The sequence below is a fragment of the Choloepus didactylus genome, chromosome 2, assembly GCF_015220235.1.
Source record: "Choloepus didactylus isolate mChoDid1 chromosome 2, mChoDid1.pri, whole genome shotgun sequence".
In the NCBI taxonomy this organism is placed as follows: Eukaryota; Metazoa; Chordata; class Mammalia; order Pilosa; family Megalonychidae; genus Choloepus; species Choloepus didactylus.
The window spans coordinates 104,744,406-104,760,883 of record NC_051308.1 but is presented as its reverse complement, the minus strand read 5'-3'; the positions used below and the strand labels follow the sequence as shown (position 1 = coordinate 104,760,883).

The 16,478-nt window shown below is 45.6% G+C and overlaps 2 protein-coding genes across 4 annotated transcripts in view; one reads left to right on the top strand and one right to left on the bottom strand.

Moving 5' to 3' along the window:
* COPA (COPI coat complex subunit alpha) overlaps positions 1-1,254 on the bottom strand; it is a 38,698-nt gene extending 37,444 nt beyond the window's left edge. The window contains exon 1 of the mRNA XM_037825576.1: positions 1,051-1,254. Within this exon, the coding sequence (XP_037681504.1) occupies positions 1,051-1,090 (40 nt within the window). The 5' untranslated portion in view covers positions 1,091-1,254. The remainder of the gene's footprint in view (positions 1-1,050) is intronic.
* NCSTN (nicastrin) lies at positions 1,248-15,894 on the top strand. 3 transcript variants are annotated; one of them, XM_037825579.1, is made up of 19 exons: positions 1,266-1,399; positions 1,621-1,766; positions 2,296-2,387; positions 2,874-2,978; positions 6,240-6,363; positions 6,804-6,925; positions 7,410-7,555; positions 8,342-8,492; positions 8,810-8,919; positions 9,162-9,314; positions 10,001-10,105; positions 10,310-10,387; positions 11,280-11,452; positions 12,912-13,014; positions 13,131-13,226; positions 13,528-13,615; positions 13,869-14,023; positions 14,265-14,477; positions 15,100-15,894. In XM_037825579.1, the coding sequence occupies exons 5-19, from the start codon at positions 6,332-6,334 to the stop codon at positions 15,220-15,222; spliced, it is 1,848 nt and encodes a 615-aa protein (XP_037681507.1). In that variant the 5' UTR covers positions 1,266-1,399; positions 1,621-1,766; positions 2,296-2,387; positions 2,874-2,978; positions 6,240-6,331; the 3' UTR covers positions 15,223-15,894. The 3 variants fall into 3 exon arrangements, with proteins under 3 accessions (XP_037681505.1, XP_037681507.1, XP_037681506.1); XM_037825578.1 differs by lacking the exon at positions 2,296-2,387; XM_037825577.1 differs by lacking the exons at positions 1,621-1,766; positions 2,296-2,387 and having other exon boundaries at positions 1,248-1,399.
* Positions 15,895-16,478: the final 584 nt, after the last annotated feature.

The window sequence follows — 16,478 nt, the reverse complement described above, 5'->3', positions numbered from 1 at the left end:
GAGACTTAGAAACTGCTCAGAATCCATTCTCACATTACTAATGGCCTCCATTTTTTAAGGCACTATCAGGCACTGTTAATAAACACTTTCTATGTATCTTCTAATTTGAATCCTCTCTATAAGAGAATGTTATTCACATTTTACAGATGAGGAAACAGAGATTTAGAGATGTTAAATCACTTGCCCAACATCAAATTTCAGAATTCCAAAGCTAAGTTCCTAAATATTTTGTCATACTGTATCTTATTAAATATTCTAGATATCATTTTTTCCAGATCTCAAAAGACCTTACTTCTCTGCCTTTGTCATTCTAACAGTCTAAGAGACTACTACTGAGATTTCAGGCATTTGCCCCCACTCTCACCCTCCACTGCTATTTACTCAAGCTCTGGAGTTCCTGTATCTTGCAAAGAAAATTACAGGATGCCTAGTTAAATATGAATTTCAGATAAACATCAAACAATACCAAAAAATTATTAGTTGTTTATCTGAAATTCAAATTGAACTGGGAGTCCGGTACTTTGGCTGGCAATCTTATCAAGCTTTATTGATGACTACAGGCCCGTTTCAGAGTAGGAAATATATTCCAATGGAGGCACTGGATGTTGATATGGCGCAGCCAATGCCTCCTTAAGTAGCCAGTGCTCTTCTCTGAAAAAGCTACTGATTCGGGTGTGAGAGGCAGATCGAGATCTAAAGCTCAGAGCAACTCCCCAAAACATGGTCAGCAAAAAGCCTAACAGGTCACAGGGCCTCGGGAGCAGAACAAAAGTAGGGAGCACAGCTCCCAGGAGGAAAAGGAAAGGAGAATAGCGGGCCTGAGGAACTGCGGAGCGGGGACCATTTTATAGGTGAACCAGAACCCAAGGACACACCAATGAAGAGAAGACTGGAAAACCGTTGCCAGACCTAACCTCCCTCCCTCTTCTTTTCCTCTAGATTCGTCCAGTGGGCCCAATTCGGCCGGCACGTCTACCTCCCCTCTTTTTTTCCGTGACAGTACCGCCCTAGCATCCAGCCTCCGTGCTTCCCCCCTTGCCTCTCCATTACCTTTGACCCGCGCGCTCTTGGTCTCAAACTTGGTTAGCATCCTTTGGACGTCCGCCTTCGAAGTCCTACTCTGCGCCCTGCCACTCCCGGCTATCCTTCGGTAGCTTCCACGTCAGCGCCCCTTCGCCGCGAACGCCGGAAACGCCAAGATATGAACTTCCGGTGTCTGGAACTCCGTGCCACAGAGACGGCGCCAATAGTGGCCTAGAGAGGCAGCTACCGGACCGGAGGAGAACAGAGGCTTCCGCTCAGCGGAGAGGCAAGATGGCCACGGCTGGGGGCGGCTCTGGGCCTGATCGGGGAAATCGGAGTGTTCTTCACTTTTTGTTTTTCTGCTTCTTACTGGCAGGTGAGGCCTCCCCTGCCCATGAGTTCCGTCCTGTAAGGGGAATCCTCCGGATCTGCCCAGCGAGCGCTGCCGTGCCCCTTAATGTCCCTTCTGCTCCTCTGTCCCCCCACCCTCTAAATCCTCTTTCTCATTCGTTCCCGCGACAGAAGTTCCCCCTTTGCCTAGACCTGAAGGTCCCTTCTCCCCCCCGGCACGTTGTGTCGCTCCTTTTCCTCCTCCAGGCCTTTTCCTGGACTTCGAGCCCAGCTGTCTCCCATTTTTTCGGGGTGCCTTGTTTTCCCCACGGCCCCAGCCACTCCACCCATAATCTAAAGCGGCGGATGTCAGAGTTCACCTTCCTTCCCAGAGCGTTTCGACTTTTTAAGATGTAAGCAGCCTTGTTTAGTGGGGATAGAGCGGGGCTTGGGAAGGTAAATACCTCATTTCCTACTCTGCTGGTCTCATCAAAAGCCCGTATCCCTGTGCCTTGCCTCAGTTTCTCTCATCTGTAAAATGAGACTAAGGTAGGATATGGGTACTCTTAACTGTTTAGACCGTGAAGTAAAGATTGAAGGCGATTTCGGCATTTGTAATGCGCTTAAGTGCTTGTTTTCATGAGTTTGTTTTCTGGTATATGGTTTTTTAGTTGATGAAACCCTAAAATGCAAACATATCTGTATGTAACCATGACTGCCTTCCCCCAAATTCGCATTGTTTTTATAGTTCTTGAAAAGACAAACTCTAGCTTCCCGCAGTGTGAGCACACACAAATGCCCAACTGGTGCTCTTGGTGTAGTTGACTAAGAGTGGACTAACCCTGACAGGGGTGTGGCATAAGGTTTCTCCCAATGCTGTTCAGACTACTGGAGAAGTGTCTCAGAAAGTTTTTTTTTTTTAATTGTGTTCTGTATTCTTAGATGGGCACCCTTTTGTTAACTGATTAGTAAGAGACATACAAGACAAACCAGAAGCGTGGTTACCCATGCATGCAGAAACTGACACATCCAAGGTCAGACACCTTTCCTTTGACAAATCAAGTTTTCTCTCTGTTGGCTTCCTTGTCATTTGCTCCACATGGAATTTTTAATAACTCTCTGAGACACATTGCTGGGTGCTTTGTAGAACATTTATCCAATGTAGAACATTTGTCCCCAAGTGATGAGAAGATATTAGTCCCATATTAGAAAATATGTTATCAAATGACTTACTGAAGCCATACAGTGAGTAAATGACATGATAGAGGCTGGTACAGATGTCTCTCGATTATTTCTTTTTTTTTTTTTTAACTTTCCCTTCTTTTTTAAATCAACTGTATGAAAAAAAAAAGTTAAAAAGAAAACAAACATACAATAAAAGAACATTTCAAAGAGACCATGTTGGAAGTTAAGCAGTTATCTTAGGTTAGTTGTCTTTTTCTTACTCCCTTGTTATGGTCTCTTTGAAATGTTCTTTGAAATGTTCTCGATTATTTCTAACACCTTTTTCTTGTGATCAGGTTTGTGCAGGGGAAATTCGGTGGAGAGGAAGATCTACATCCCCTTAAATAAAACAGCACCCTGTGTCCGTCTGCTCAATGCCACTCATCAGATTGGCTGCCAGTGTGAGTTGGGGTTGGGATTTGTGTTGTGGCCAATATTTCAGTCTGTGCCCTAGATATATAGAAAGACCCATGTCCTGCTTGGGAATCTTAGTGCTCAAATTAGACTTTGGGGTAGGAGGCGAAAGAGAATCATCTGTCAAACTGAACGAGATAACAAGAGCTAACATTTAGTGCTACATACCAAGCTTTTTACAAGTGTATCTTATTTAACCCTCATAACAACTCCATGGGGACCTGTTATCCCCATTTACAAATGATGACGTGAGCTTACAGAAGTTGAGTAACTTTCTTAAGATCATACTACTAGTAAGTGATGAGGCCAGGATTTGAACCATGGTGATCCAAGATCTAAGCCAGGATTCCTAACCACTCTAGTATACTGCCTTCTGAGGAATCAGAATAGAAGTCCTTTAGAGCCCAGTCATCATCTGCATTCTGAATGATCTTTTTGAAACCAAAATGGGCTTCTTAAAGGCAGTGAACAATCTTTGAAGAGAAGACATTGAGAATACTAAAGAGTTGTCAGGTGGAATTAATGAGACATTTGGACTTGTGTTTGTGCTTTGTGAACATGTTCCAAAGTAGTGCTATGACAACATGGTTCTAAAATCTGTAAAAATCACAGAGGGAAAAAAAGTGGTGATCTGAAGGCTGAATTGCAGTTCCTCTGTTGCTTAACCAGCTGTCTTCAGATGTTGTTCTTCCTTGGACAGAAGCTCTGTTAGAATATAGTTTTTCATGTGAGCAGGAAATTTAGGGTCTAATCTTGACTTCTCTATCATCAAAATGGTCACCTCTGAATTTTAACTTACAAATGATTAGAACAGTCCTTCACAAAGCTAAAAGTCAAACTACCTTTGAATAGATGTTTATTGATGATGCTGAATGGGTAGTATGGTCTCAGTCAGCAAGCAGCACTGAATGAATCCTGAATCATTCTTCCAATTTGTTAGGAGAAAGCTGAGACACTGATAAATGAAGGACTTGCTGAAGGAGACAGTTACTACTTTTCTACCCATCCTTCCCTGAGCTGTGCTATATGTTCATTGTCCCATGTCCTTGTTAACAGGAAGTACTGGGAATAGATTGACTGGTCCCAAAAAGCTCCAAATAGAATTTTTGTTGGACTTAGTTCTTAAACTGGTTTGTGGGTGGAAAAGAACCAGGACTAGTATGGGCTGAGAGCAGACTGCTGGTCTTGCTGGGATCTCACAGTAAGTGCAAAAAGCCAGCATCCTATCCTCCTGGAACTGAGTTCTAAGAAATCCCCTTCGGGAATGAATCATTCTGCCGCATGTTCTTAGAGCAGCCCTATGGGAAGCAAAGTGATAGCCTCTAAAGATAAAGGAAGTGCCAGTACAAAGAAAGGAGAGGGGAGGGGCTGGACTTGGGTCACTTCCTCATTAAGATCTTGTTTCCTTTTCCATCTACTTGTTTTTAAGTGTTAGTTCATCATATCTGTCCATCCTGAGCAGGCTACATGCTCTTTAATTAGGATAGCTAGCATAATAAAACTAAGAAGAAACAGACCCATGGTTGATTTTCTGATTATAATGCCCAGTTTCTATTGGAACCTTTTCTTTAAGGTGCTCAAGGGTTATTATATGTAGGTTTTTTTTTCTTTCCTTCTTTCTTTTTCATCTGTCCCCAAAGTATTAGATGAATAAGGAATAGAAAAGCTTCTCCCCATTGAAGGCCCAGAGAAAATAAGCAAGTTACTTAAGACTACACAGTCACCAGTTGGAACCCAGATTAAAATCCTGTTTTTCCAGTCTGGTGTCATAGCTTGTTTTCTTCCAGTCCTTCCTAGAGCTGAAGTTATATATATTTTGTATTTGCTAGATTAGCTCCCCCGCCCCCCGCCATGTTTCAGATGCTATGGCAAGGATTGTTGTCTTCTGGTGTACTTAGAAACTACCATTGATATCTAGATCCTTATTCCACACTCTGATGTTCCTCCACATACTAACATTATCACCATCAACTTGAATTTATTCTGGATTTATTTACTGTATACATAAAACATAGTTGAATACTGGGGATGCTGCCTCCATGTCTAGATTTTACCAGATCTCACTGGAGAAAAATTCTTTTGGCTATCAATCTGGAAGTGCTTGTGGTTTCTGTCTCATGCCAGTTACAAGTATTTCAGTGCCTTGGTCTGGAGCCATAGTTCTCATCCCTGGCTGTATATCAAAGAACCACATGTGGTGTGTTTTAAAAATACATATACCTGGGCCCTACCTTTAAAGATTTTAATTTAGTAAATCTAAGGTAAGGCTCAGGTATCTGTAGTTTTTTAAAAATTCCAAAGTGATTCTGATATACAGCCAGGATTGAGAACCACTGCTCTAAACTAAAATATGAGTAACACACCCAACTTTTAGCAGGGAGAAGAAATGCAGAAACCTAGTGTGTCTCTCCATGGGTCACAAGAGACTCGGGTATTGCTAAGTAGAACTCAAGGCATTTTGGACTATGAATCATCCATCTACTAGAGCAAAGCTTCCCAATCATTATCATGACATGAAACACAGAAAATGTTATTTGTTTATCATCCTGGCACATAGAAAAATAGATGATATTTGTAGGATATCTTGGGGTAAATGGATGAGTCTGCTCCTGGCTAGAGGTGACCAGCCTAGGGACTGTAGAAACCCTAAGCCCCCAACCTTCCCAAGGACTGAAGGAAATCAATTTCATTACCTCTCTAACCCATTCAAGGCCCATCAGTTGGGAAGCTCTGTTCTAGAGACCTCAAAGTTCTTAATTAACCTCACCTACAACTGGCCAAAAGCAAGTAAAGTCATTCCTAAATAGGGCAAAAGGAACGGAGATCCAGGAAGGCTACTGAGCCCAAGGGAATCTACACATATGTTTTCACAAAGGAAGATTCAAAGCTAGAACTCCAAGCTAGAGAACTAGAGCCTGCCATTTCCTGGAGAAAATGCAGGTTTGAAAACTTTGGTGTGTACTGTCCTAGAGTCTTATATATATATGGTTAAGTGAGGTTGAAGGAAGAGGGCAAGAAAATGAAGTTTATAGAGCCTTTCTGATATTTAGTGAACAAGGCCTCTAATGATAGTCCTTTTGGGCTCTTGTTCTCCATTTGGGGGCGATTCAGCTATGGAGTTCAAGTCCAGAGGTGGCTACATTAACTCAGATGTACTGTGATGTTTTTGGGAGATAAATAATCTGCAGAATCAGTGAGGCAAAGTCAGAATTGCTGAAGCTTTAATTTGACCCATTCTGTCCTGGCAGCTTCCATTAGTGGGGACACAGGGGTTATCCACGTAGTAGAGAAAGAAGAGGATCTGAAATGGGTGTTGACTGATGGCCCCAACCCACCTTACATGGTTCTGCTGGAGGGCAAGCTGTTTACCAGGTAAGAACTGGGTGTGCCTACTGGGAAAATGTATCCAGAGAGGGAAAGACTTAGTGAACATTCCCCTCACTTGTGGGTGAAAACTTCCCTTGGCAGCCCTAGTCTGATCAGGGCAGGGGGGAGTTGTGATCCTCAGCAGGAAAGGTGCACATCCAAATAGAATCATCTCAGTGACCCTAAAGTATAGCTGGAATGAGTAAGGACCCCAGGGAGGAAAAGTGATGGTGTACAGAGCCATTCGTGGACAGGGTAGGTGAGATTAAGCCCTGAACGCAGCTTGGGCCATAAGTCCTGACTCAGAAGTTAAAGATCAAAAAGGCAAGAAATGGGTCAACAGTTTTGATTTCCCTGATTCTCCATTTGTTACCATCCTGAGGGACAGGATCTTGGACTGTCTAATACTTCCCTGCATTCCTACCTGGCATCCCTTTCTATTCTAGGAATCTGATGGAGAAACTGAAGGGGAAAACCAGGCGAATTGCTGGTCTTGCAGTGTCCTTGGCCAAACCTAGTCCTCCCACAGGCTTCTCTCCTAGTGTGCAGTGCCCCAATGATGGGTTTGGTAAGCACCCCAAAGTATCAAGGGAACCTACAGTCACCCAAGGCTCATTTTTGCTTCAGTGCCATTGGTTAGACATTCATGTCTGCGGTGAATGTTTTTGATATGGTGTGTCTGTTCTTTTTGTGGGTGAGTGTGTGTGTGTGTGTGTGTGTGTGTGTGTGTGTGTGTAGTGTGAGTGACTGACTCCTAAACAGAAGATAATGTTTCTTTGTCTTTGTCACTCATCCGTCTCCTCTCCTACTTCCCCTTTCACTTACCTTCCATCCTCTCTTCTTGTCATTTCCCTCATCTGCCAGCCTAGGGCTCACTGATACCTGTGTCTCTATTTTTGCTGTGGGTGGTAGTAGATTGGTACCTGCTCCTTTGAGCCACTTCCTCCTTTTGTATTCTTAGTCCCAACCCTATGATTTCCTAGCCTTCTTCCCTCACCTGGTCCTTAAGTGCCGGTTCCCTAACAACCTGTCTCCCCCATCCGCCCCTTCAGGTGTTTACTCTAACTCCTATGGGCCAGAGTTTGCCCACTGTAAAGAAATCGAGTGGAACCCACTGGGCGATGGCTTAGCTTATGAAGACTTTAGTTTCCCCATCTTTCTTCTTGAAGATGAAAAGGAAACCCAGGTCATCAAGCAGGTAATGATTCTGCCAATTCTTAGCAATTTGGGTTAGAGAGAGGATGGGGAGGGAGATAAGGATTAGTTTTTAGGTTCTCCTATTGGGAGGGAGGCTCATTTTATTTGTGCACCCTCTGTAAGATAGTAGCTCCAAGGAAGAGCCAACTCTTTCTTATCCTTATTTCATATTCCCCTCTCAGTTCTCTGCATTGTCTGATATCACAGCATTAAAATCTTCTAGATTGGAAGAAAATGTAAAGAATATTTAATATGAACAAGGAAGGAGTCCAGCCTGGTTAAGAACCACTAATCTGGTGAAAAGAGCATTGGAATAGAAATTGAGAGATTTAGTTTGGTAATTTTTGAAGTTCTCTTTAGCTCTAATATACTATAATTCTAGTCTAGCTTCTTGGTATTGACACTTAGAGCAGTTAAGAGATTTGTCCCAAGGTACATGGTGAATCGATGTCCAAACTGTTGAATCTGGTCTTTTGATTTCCCGTTTGGTGCTTGTTACATCAAATCACATTAGGAACAGTGTCTGAAGCTACAAATTGGGCCAGGCCATTTGATGTAGGATAATTTCATCCACCCTAACTAAGCCATTGAGTCTGTGCTTCTTGGCACCTCTTGATGAGTTTTTCTCTTTGACCTTCTAGATCCTGTGATTGTACCAGGACAACTGTAGCTCAGGGACAGATGTGGGAGTAGCTTAAGAATGGAGCTGGGCCCTCCTCTTTCTGGAAGGTGTGGGAGGGGCTCCACAGCTACCTGTCTCTTCAGTGGGGTCCATCTCCCTTTCTAGTGCTATCAAGATCACAACCTGAGTCTGAATGGCTCAGCACCTACCTTCCCACTGTGTGCCATGCAGCTCTTCTCGCACATGCATGCTGTCATCAGCACTGTCACCTGCATGCGCCGCAGCTCTATCCAGAGCACCTTCAGTATCAACCCAGGTAGGACAGATCTAAGGCCTGCTGGGTGTATTGGGGTTAGGTTGAAGCACCTGGCCAGAGAATGTTGGAGAGACCAAGGTAGGGAAGGAGTGGGCATAGGAAGGGAATACTGGGTGGAAACTGGAAACAATTCTGAATCAGTGAGGCAGCTTGTCCCTGAGGTGGACAGCAGCAGAGAAACTAACCTGGGGCAGTTAGAGATAGAGAAAATGTCACACAGTCCTTGGGGCACTTGTCACAGAAGACATCCATGCCTTCTTTATTTGCCTCTCTTTCTCTCACTCCTGTTGATCTCTCACTGTTTCTATCCTGCTCAGAAATTGTCTGTGATCCCCTATCTGACTACAACGTATGGAGTATGCTTAAGCCTATAAATACATCTGGGACATTAGAGCCTGCTGACAGGGTTGTGGTTGCTGCCACCCGGGTGAGTGTTGGCCCCTGAGTCGGGGTGGCCAGGGTGGGCTCAAAGGGCTGGCAGGCCTCTCTTGGGCATATCAGATTTCAGAGTTGCTACGGTGGGCAGAATCATATGGAGAGGAATCTGGGTTGCCGGGCCTCAGGAAATGTATATTCTCTTGGCTGGAACTGGAGATGGGGTTTGGGGGTCAGGTCCTAATTTCCAGTTTTAAAATGTGCTTTTCCTGCCTTTCCCATTGCTGTACTCAGCTGGACAGTCGTTCCTTTTTCTGGAATGTAGCCCCAGGGGCTGAAAGTGCAGTTGCCTCCTTCGTCACCCAGCTGGCTGCAGCTGAAGCTTTGCAAAAGGCACCTGATGTGACCACCCTACCCCGGAATGTCATGTTTGTCTTTTTCCAAGGGGTAAGGACTCTTTCACTGGCATGAAGTGACAGGGAATGAGAGGGATAGTAAAGGTGGGAGTGGCTGATGCTTCTGAGGGGCCAAGTCTATTGGTTGGGGAAGGAGTGGGATCTCAGCACTTGACCTAAGTTGTTAATTATCAGAGAGCTTCTGCATGTGTCTACTTGTGTCTCCCCTCTACATTCCCCCTTTTTTAGGAAGCCTTTGCACCCTGACCTGGAATTGGTGTATTCCCTTACCCTGTACTGATAAGATCACTTTGAGGTGTCTTTTTACTTATATTTTCTGGACCCTTCCTTTACTGCCTTCAGCCAGGATCCTTGAGGCTCCTGCCTCTTCCCACTGGCACCACAGCCTGGTCCTGGAATACAGGAACAGCAGCTGGGGCTGAGTTGGCAGAAGTGGGGAAGAGTCAAGAAGCAGATATATAACAGCTGATGTTCGCTTCAGGCTCTCCCCATTTCTGGGCTTAAGAAGTCCAGTGACACGTATGTGTGAGAGATAGTCACAGCTGGGAAGCGGGGGTGGGAAGGAGGGCAAGGTCTTGTGACTGTAAGCTGGCTTGCGTTTGAGATGGCATGAGACAGTAGTCTTCTTGTCTAGAGCTCTCATGATTTGACCTTCTGAGGCTCCCTTCTTAACCCCTGGAATTTCTGGTTTCTTTCTCACCCATCCCCACACCTCAGGAAACTTTTGACTACATTGGCAGTTCAAGAATGGTCTACGATATGGAAAAGGGCAAGTTTCCTGTGCAGTTAGAGAACATTGACTCATTCGTGGAGCTGGGACAGGTGTGCAGCATATGTCCTCCACCCCTCCTCCTTCCTACTTAAAGCTTCCTCCTCTTTGTTCTGTTGTCCTCATTGCAGGTATCACCATTTCTTCCTTTGACTTCTCTTCTGTTCCCACTCTTTTCTCCCAGGTATGGGCCAGAACAGGAGACTGATTAAAAGTTTAAAAGTGTTGCTTCTTTGTCTTCTCTTCCCCACCCCCAGGTGGCCTTAAGGACTTCACTAGAGCTGTGGATGCACACAGACCCCATGTCTCAGAAAAATGAGTCTGTACGGAACCAGGTAACCTGAGCATCTCTCCTCACTTCCTGTTTCAGCAGCTCAGAATATAGGTGCCCCCTCCCTTTGGCACCGTCCCACCAATCCCCTGAGCCTGTGAGACAGGACCTTAGATTGGGTATTGGCTAAAAGATAAGCACCACAGCTTTTGTTGCTCCTTGGGAAGAATTACCAGCTTAGTTGTACAGCATTGGTTCCCTCAGAAGGGTAGGTGTCTGATCATTCATTGCCTGGTAAACTATCACTCCTCATTAAGGACAAATGAGTCACTTGCCCTTCTGTCCTTGCTGCCCCATGTATCCATTTGTCAAGGCTTCCCCACCCAGTTCCTGGCTGTACCATACTCTGTACCCAAATTGTCCAGATTTTCTTCACTACCTGTTCAAGACCCTCCCTCCCTCCAAGGTCCAGCTTTAGGCCTACTTTTTTTTTTTTTTTTTCCCCATGAGGTCTTACTGTAATACCAGCCTTCAGTGTCATCCCTGCTGTGGACTTCTGTAGCACTTACAGAATGGGTTACCTATCTGGCTTTTAACACACTGCTTTGTATTATTGTTTGCCCCTTTAATTCTGTATAACAATTACTAAGTATCAACTGAAAATAAGGCAGAATAGTGAGGACAGTGGGGTTTACCTATAAGTATGAAAAAACCCAGGCCTCTCCCTTCTTTGTATAGTAATGTCCTACTATAAAAAGTGGGTAGGGGGACTGCAGGAAATTCAGAGAGCATTGGTCCCAAAAGAAATTTAGATCTCAGAGATTGTCTTTACTTCCCTGCAGGCTTAGGACAGCTTCCCAAGCAAGGGACTTGAAGTATAGAACATTTCAAACCTAAAAGAAACCTCCATTTTCCCATTCCCCAGCCTCCTCAGTTAATCTCCCTCCTCCGCCTAGGTGGAGGATCTCCTGGCCATACTGGAGAACGTCGGTGCTGGTGTCCCTACTGTGGCCCTCAGAAGGCTGAGTCAGTCCCAGCCTCTCCCACCATCTTCTCTGCAGCGATTTCTTCGTGCTCGAAACATTTCTGGTGTTGTTCTTGCTGACCACTTTGCTGCCTTCCATAACCAGTAAGAGTCCCCTGGCCTTGCACCCTATTCGTTCTCCAAGAGAGTTTTTTCTGCAGTTTGGGAGTCTTCTGTGTCAAGAAGGGTCACTGCTGTCTGCTTTCTTCATATTCCCCTCCCCAAGCCCACAGGTCAGTTTGTGTTCTTTGCTCAGTACCCTGTTCACATCTGATCTGGGCCCCTTGTTTGACTTGACTTTCATCTCAGAAAATAGTCCTCACCTTTAGCCCTTACCCAGCACAGTCCTGGTACAGTTCCCCTTCTCCCAAGCTCTCCAGGGGCATCAGTTCCCCAGGGCTGCCAGCAGAGGGCATCTCAAACAAAAGCACATAGAAGGGTGATGGGGGTCCTTTGGCTGGAGGATAGAGGGAACATGTCACTCTGGGACCCACCTGAAGGGTGATGCATACAGTTCTTACACTGTGAAATGCATTTGTGCTTGTCACCACTCAGGTAGGTGCGCATGGTCCAATGTGAGGGTAAAAGTGTTCCCTACAGCTGAGGGGGCTGCACAGATAAGTGAGGCTCTGTGAGTCACCTCATTCTTGACCCTGGGCACCTAAGCTGCCTATAACTTGAGGCCTGGGATAGCAGGGGCCTTCTTCCTCTGGCTGGTTGCTTAGCCTCCAGCCTCCCTTCCCTTCTCCCAATGGGCCAAGTGAGTTTCTGAGTGAAAATACTTAAGCTCTGGTTCTCTGATGCCAGCCACGTATCATCATCTCATTTACTAAGAGGAATGACAGTTCTGGCAGATAGGGTCAGCTCTCTTCTCCAGATCTTTCCTCTGCATCAGTTTGAGGTGAGGAATAATTCATCATTTGAACACATTTTGGACTTGTTTATGTAGCTGACTTGATTCTGTGTGAGGCAGGCATTTATTGATGACAAAGTCTGAGAGCTTTCTTCTCTTAACCCCTCTTCTCTTATCTGTCTCCTTGAGGCTCTCAAGGAGCTTCATGGTGGTTTATTACAATGTAATGTTTATCGTTGAGAAGATGTGCTCTAATACCCACAAATCCCTGCTTCTGGGCACCCTCAGTGTAAGTGTTCATTGGAACAATAACATAAGTATATAGTGTTCTAAAGATGTGAGACTCTTAAGTGTGACAGGGATCTCTGAAGGTCATCTTAACCATCCCGCACCCCTAGTTCAAACCATATAGAAATGTCCCTTGTGATTAAAGATTTCACAAGAAGGAGAGATTCCTGCATTTTGATCTCGTTTACCTTTTCTACTTTGTCCATCAGGAAATTCTTTGTATTTAATTGGCTACTTCCACCCTTAACTCCCACCTCCCTATTCTCCACACCTTCTTCAATAGAGGATCCTAATTTTTTTCTCTCTCCTTCCCACTTATAGAGAAAAATGAGATTTTGAGTTCCTACATAAGGGACATTGAGGGAGGAAAGGGGCAGGGCCTTGGCTGAGTATAGCCAAGGCTCACACTGTCTTTCCTGGCAGATATTATGAGAGCATTTATGACACTGCTGAGAACATTAATGTGAGCTACCCTGAACAGCTGAGCCCAGAAGAGGAATTGAACTTTGTGACAGACACTGCCAAGGTAGCAGTAACCTGGGCTGGGGTGGGAACATGGAGACCACAGTGAAGATGGTTAGAATGTTAGCATTTGAGGACAGAGGAGGTAGGGCCTTTAGCCCCCTTCCTCACCTACCATAGGCCCTGGCAGATGTGGCTACAGTGCTGGGAAGAGCACTCTACCAGCTTGCAGGAGGAACCGGCTCCATCGACACAGTTGAGGCTGATCCTAAAACGGTAAGAGCAGAGGTGCCCTCACTCCCTTCCATCTCTTGACACAGCAGGCTGCCCCTATCCTTTACGTCCCTTGCCTGGTCTCCCAGATCTTGGAAGTCGGCATTCCTGTACCAGTGAGGACACTTGATGCTCCAGATTGCTCCTGTGTAGCCTCATCAGCATGCTCAGAGCCAGCCACTGCCTCCCCAACCTCGGAGTCCATCTGGCCAGTCTCATTCCCACCCCATGTCTGGATGTCCACTCATAACTTTCCCTGTGCCCCTAGTCACATGCATTCCTCTTCATACTCTTTCAATCCTAGGTTACCCGCCTGCTCTATGGGTTCCTGGTTAGAGCCAACAACTCATGGTTCCAGTCAATCATGAGGCAGGACCTAAGGTCCTACTTGGGTAAGCATATGGTGTGGGAATGCAACTCTTAAGCAACGGAAGGGAACTGATAAAAATTTGTAATTTTGGTTTAATCTCTACTCTTTTTTTTTTTTTTTCTTTTCTTTTTCTCTGTTTCACTTTCCTTTCTTTCTCCTGATAACTGTTGGATTCTTTTCTCTTAACCTTCTCTTTCCTGGTTCCTTGGGTTCCGCTCCACTCACCCCCACCTTCAACTCACCAAATTCTCCCTTCCCTTGTGATCTCCACTCAGGTGACGGGCCTCTTCAACATTACATTGCTGTCTCCAGCCCCACCAACGCCACTTATGTGGTACAGTATGCCTTGGCAAATTTGACTGGCAAAGTGATCGACCTTACTCGAGAACAATGCCAAGATCCAAGTAAAGTCCCAAATGAAAACAAGGATGTGAGTGGTAGTGGGTGTTGGAGGTGCCCTGAGGGTCCCCTCTCCCTAGGGAAAGTTGGTTGATCTCCCAGGCCCAGTTGGATCCAAGGGATTGGGGTGGAGAGGTGGAGGGATGCAGCCCTTTGAATCTGAGTGTTGAAGAGGCAGCAGCCTGCATGAAAGAAGACCATGTTAAGGGTAAAGGGAGAGAGTGAAAAGAGGACCACCTCAACCGTGTTCTATGGCCTGTCTTCCTGTGCAGCTGTATGAGTACTCATGGGTTCAGGGTTCTTGGAATTCCAACGAGACGGACTGGGTCCCCCGGTGTGTACGTTCCACGGCACGATTGGCCAGGGCCTTGTCCCCTGCCTTTGAACTGAGGCAGTGGAGCTCTACTGAATACTCAACATGGACTGAGAGCCGCTGGAAGGATATCCGTGCCCGGATATTTCTGATAGCCAGCAAAGAGCTTGAGGTGAGACAGGGTGGGGTTGGGGCAGGTGGGAGCAGGCAGAAGTCTATTTGACCTCTTTCTTTTGTCTTATACTCCCATCTCCTAAGCAGCAAAAACCTACTGCAAATCTGTCCCTGGTCAGCCAGGATGTCCTATGAGGAAGCTTTTCTTCATTGATAGTTTGAATTAAATGTTCATTATAGAGATATGCTCCCATAGAGACCCAAGGAGATACTCCTTTCCCTGCGGCTCCTAGGTAGCCCTTCCACAGATCCAGTCCCATCTGGCATTCCCCATCTGGCAGAGTTGGGATGAGGCAATCTAATATTTATTGCACACCTGTCACAAGTAAGTCAGTAATGGAAGTGCCATGAGTGAATCAAAGCCATGGGCCCTACCTTTAAGATGCTTAAAATTGAAGTAATTCAAGGTGGAAGCAAGAACAGAGATAATTACTCCTCTTTGTAAATGGTGAAACTAAGTCCCCAGATGGGGGGTTTTCAGTACTTGGTGCTTGGAGCCAGAACCAGAATTCTGATGTCCTGGCTCCTGGCCCCAAACAATTATCCAAAACTGGACAGAGTTCTGAGAACACCTTTCTCCTTTCCTGCCTTCCCCACGCCATTCCCTCCCCACCTTGCAGTTTATCACTCTGATGGTGGGCTTCGGCATCCTCATCTTCTCTCTCATTGTCACCTACTTCATCAACGCCAAAGCTGATGTCCTTTTCGTTACTCCCCGGGAGCCAGGAGCTGTGTCTTACTGAGGAGGACCCCAGCTTTTCCTGCCAGCTCTGCAGTGCACTTCATAGATCATTTGTCCCACTGGGACACAAACCACTAGTTTGTCACTGGAACCTCTCTGGGCCTGGCTCAGACTGGGATTAGCATAAAGAGTGAACCTGTCCAAAAGAGACAGTGAGAAATAAACAAGTTACCTCCTCTCCCTACCTCCTCCTCCCTCTCTCCCCCATTTCCTTCCTCTTCCCTGCCAGATCCTGGGATCACAAATAGAAGCTTCTTGCTCCTGTTTTACTCCCTAGTTACCCATCTCAACATATCCTTCAGGATCCCTCTTCTACTCTTTCCGTCCTGCCCTGTGCCACCCCTCTGCTCTCTGCCCCCGCTCCCTGTACCCAACCAACTTCCTGACCAGGAAGAAAGACACAGAAGAGTCAAATGCCAGGATCAAACTACAGGGAACTCCTGAGGAGGACCACAGCGATCTCTGGACTGAGCTTGATGTCTCCTTCCCATCATCCTTTCTCCAGGCCCTCAGATGGCACATTAGGGTGGGCTGCCGGGTGGGTATCCCACCTTCAGCCCACAGTGGTCAGTTATACTTTTTATTAAGCTGTAATATCTATTTTTGTTTTCTTTTTTCCTTTTTTGTAAATATATAAATAGCACTTTTCATTAAAATAGATTATCCCATCTGGCCCATACTGTTACTTGCTATTCTTCCCAGGCTCCCTGGAAATCATGAAATTATTGCCTCAAGTGCTATCTTCTGGGTCTCCAGAGGGCCCTAGGAGAAGGAGGGGCTCTTTGACAAATTCTGGTTCCCTTCTCATAAAAAGAGTGTTAGCAAAGTTTCTCCCCACTTCAATAAATTTATTCATTCTGAGACACTGGCTAGGGTACAGAGATGAAGAGAATACAACCTTACCCTCAAGTAGCTCACAGCTGGGATGAGAAGACAGACAATGTAATAAATGGAATAATTGCAGTAAATCCAGAGTGCTCTGGTAGCATATAGAGGGATTCAAGGGGCAAATTGTGGCATTTAGAAAAGCTGCAAAGAGGAAGCATCTGAGTTGTGCTTTAAAGAGTTTACTAGGTGAGGAAGCACAGTCGAAAAAGGGCATGTCATGGGTGGGAATGATTATTTGGTGTGCCTGGGCCATAGGATCAGCAAGAGATGAGGTTGAGGCCAGATCACAAAGGCCCTTAGCATGCTGAGGAGCTTGGGCTTTCTGTAAATGGTGATCTTTTCATAAACCAAAACAAAAATGGTTTTGGA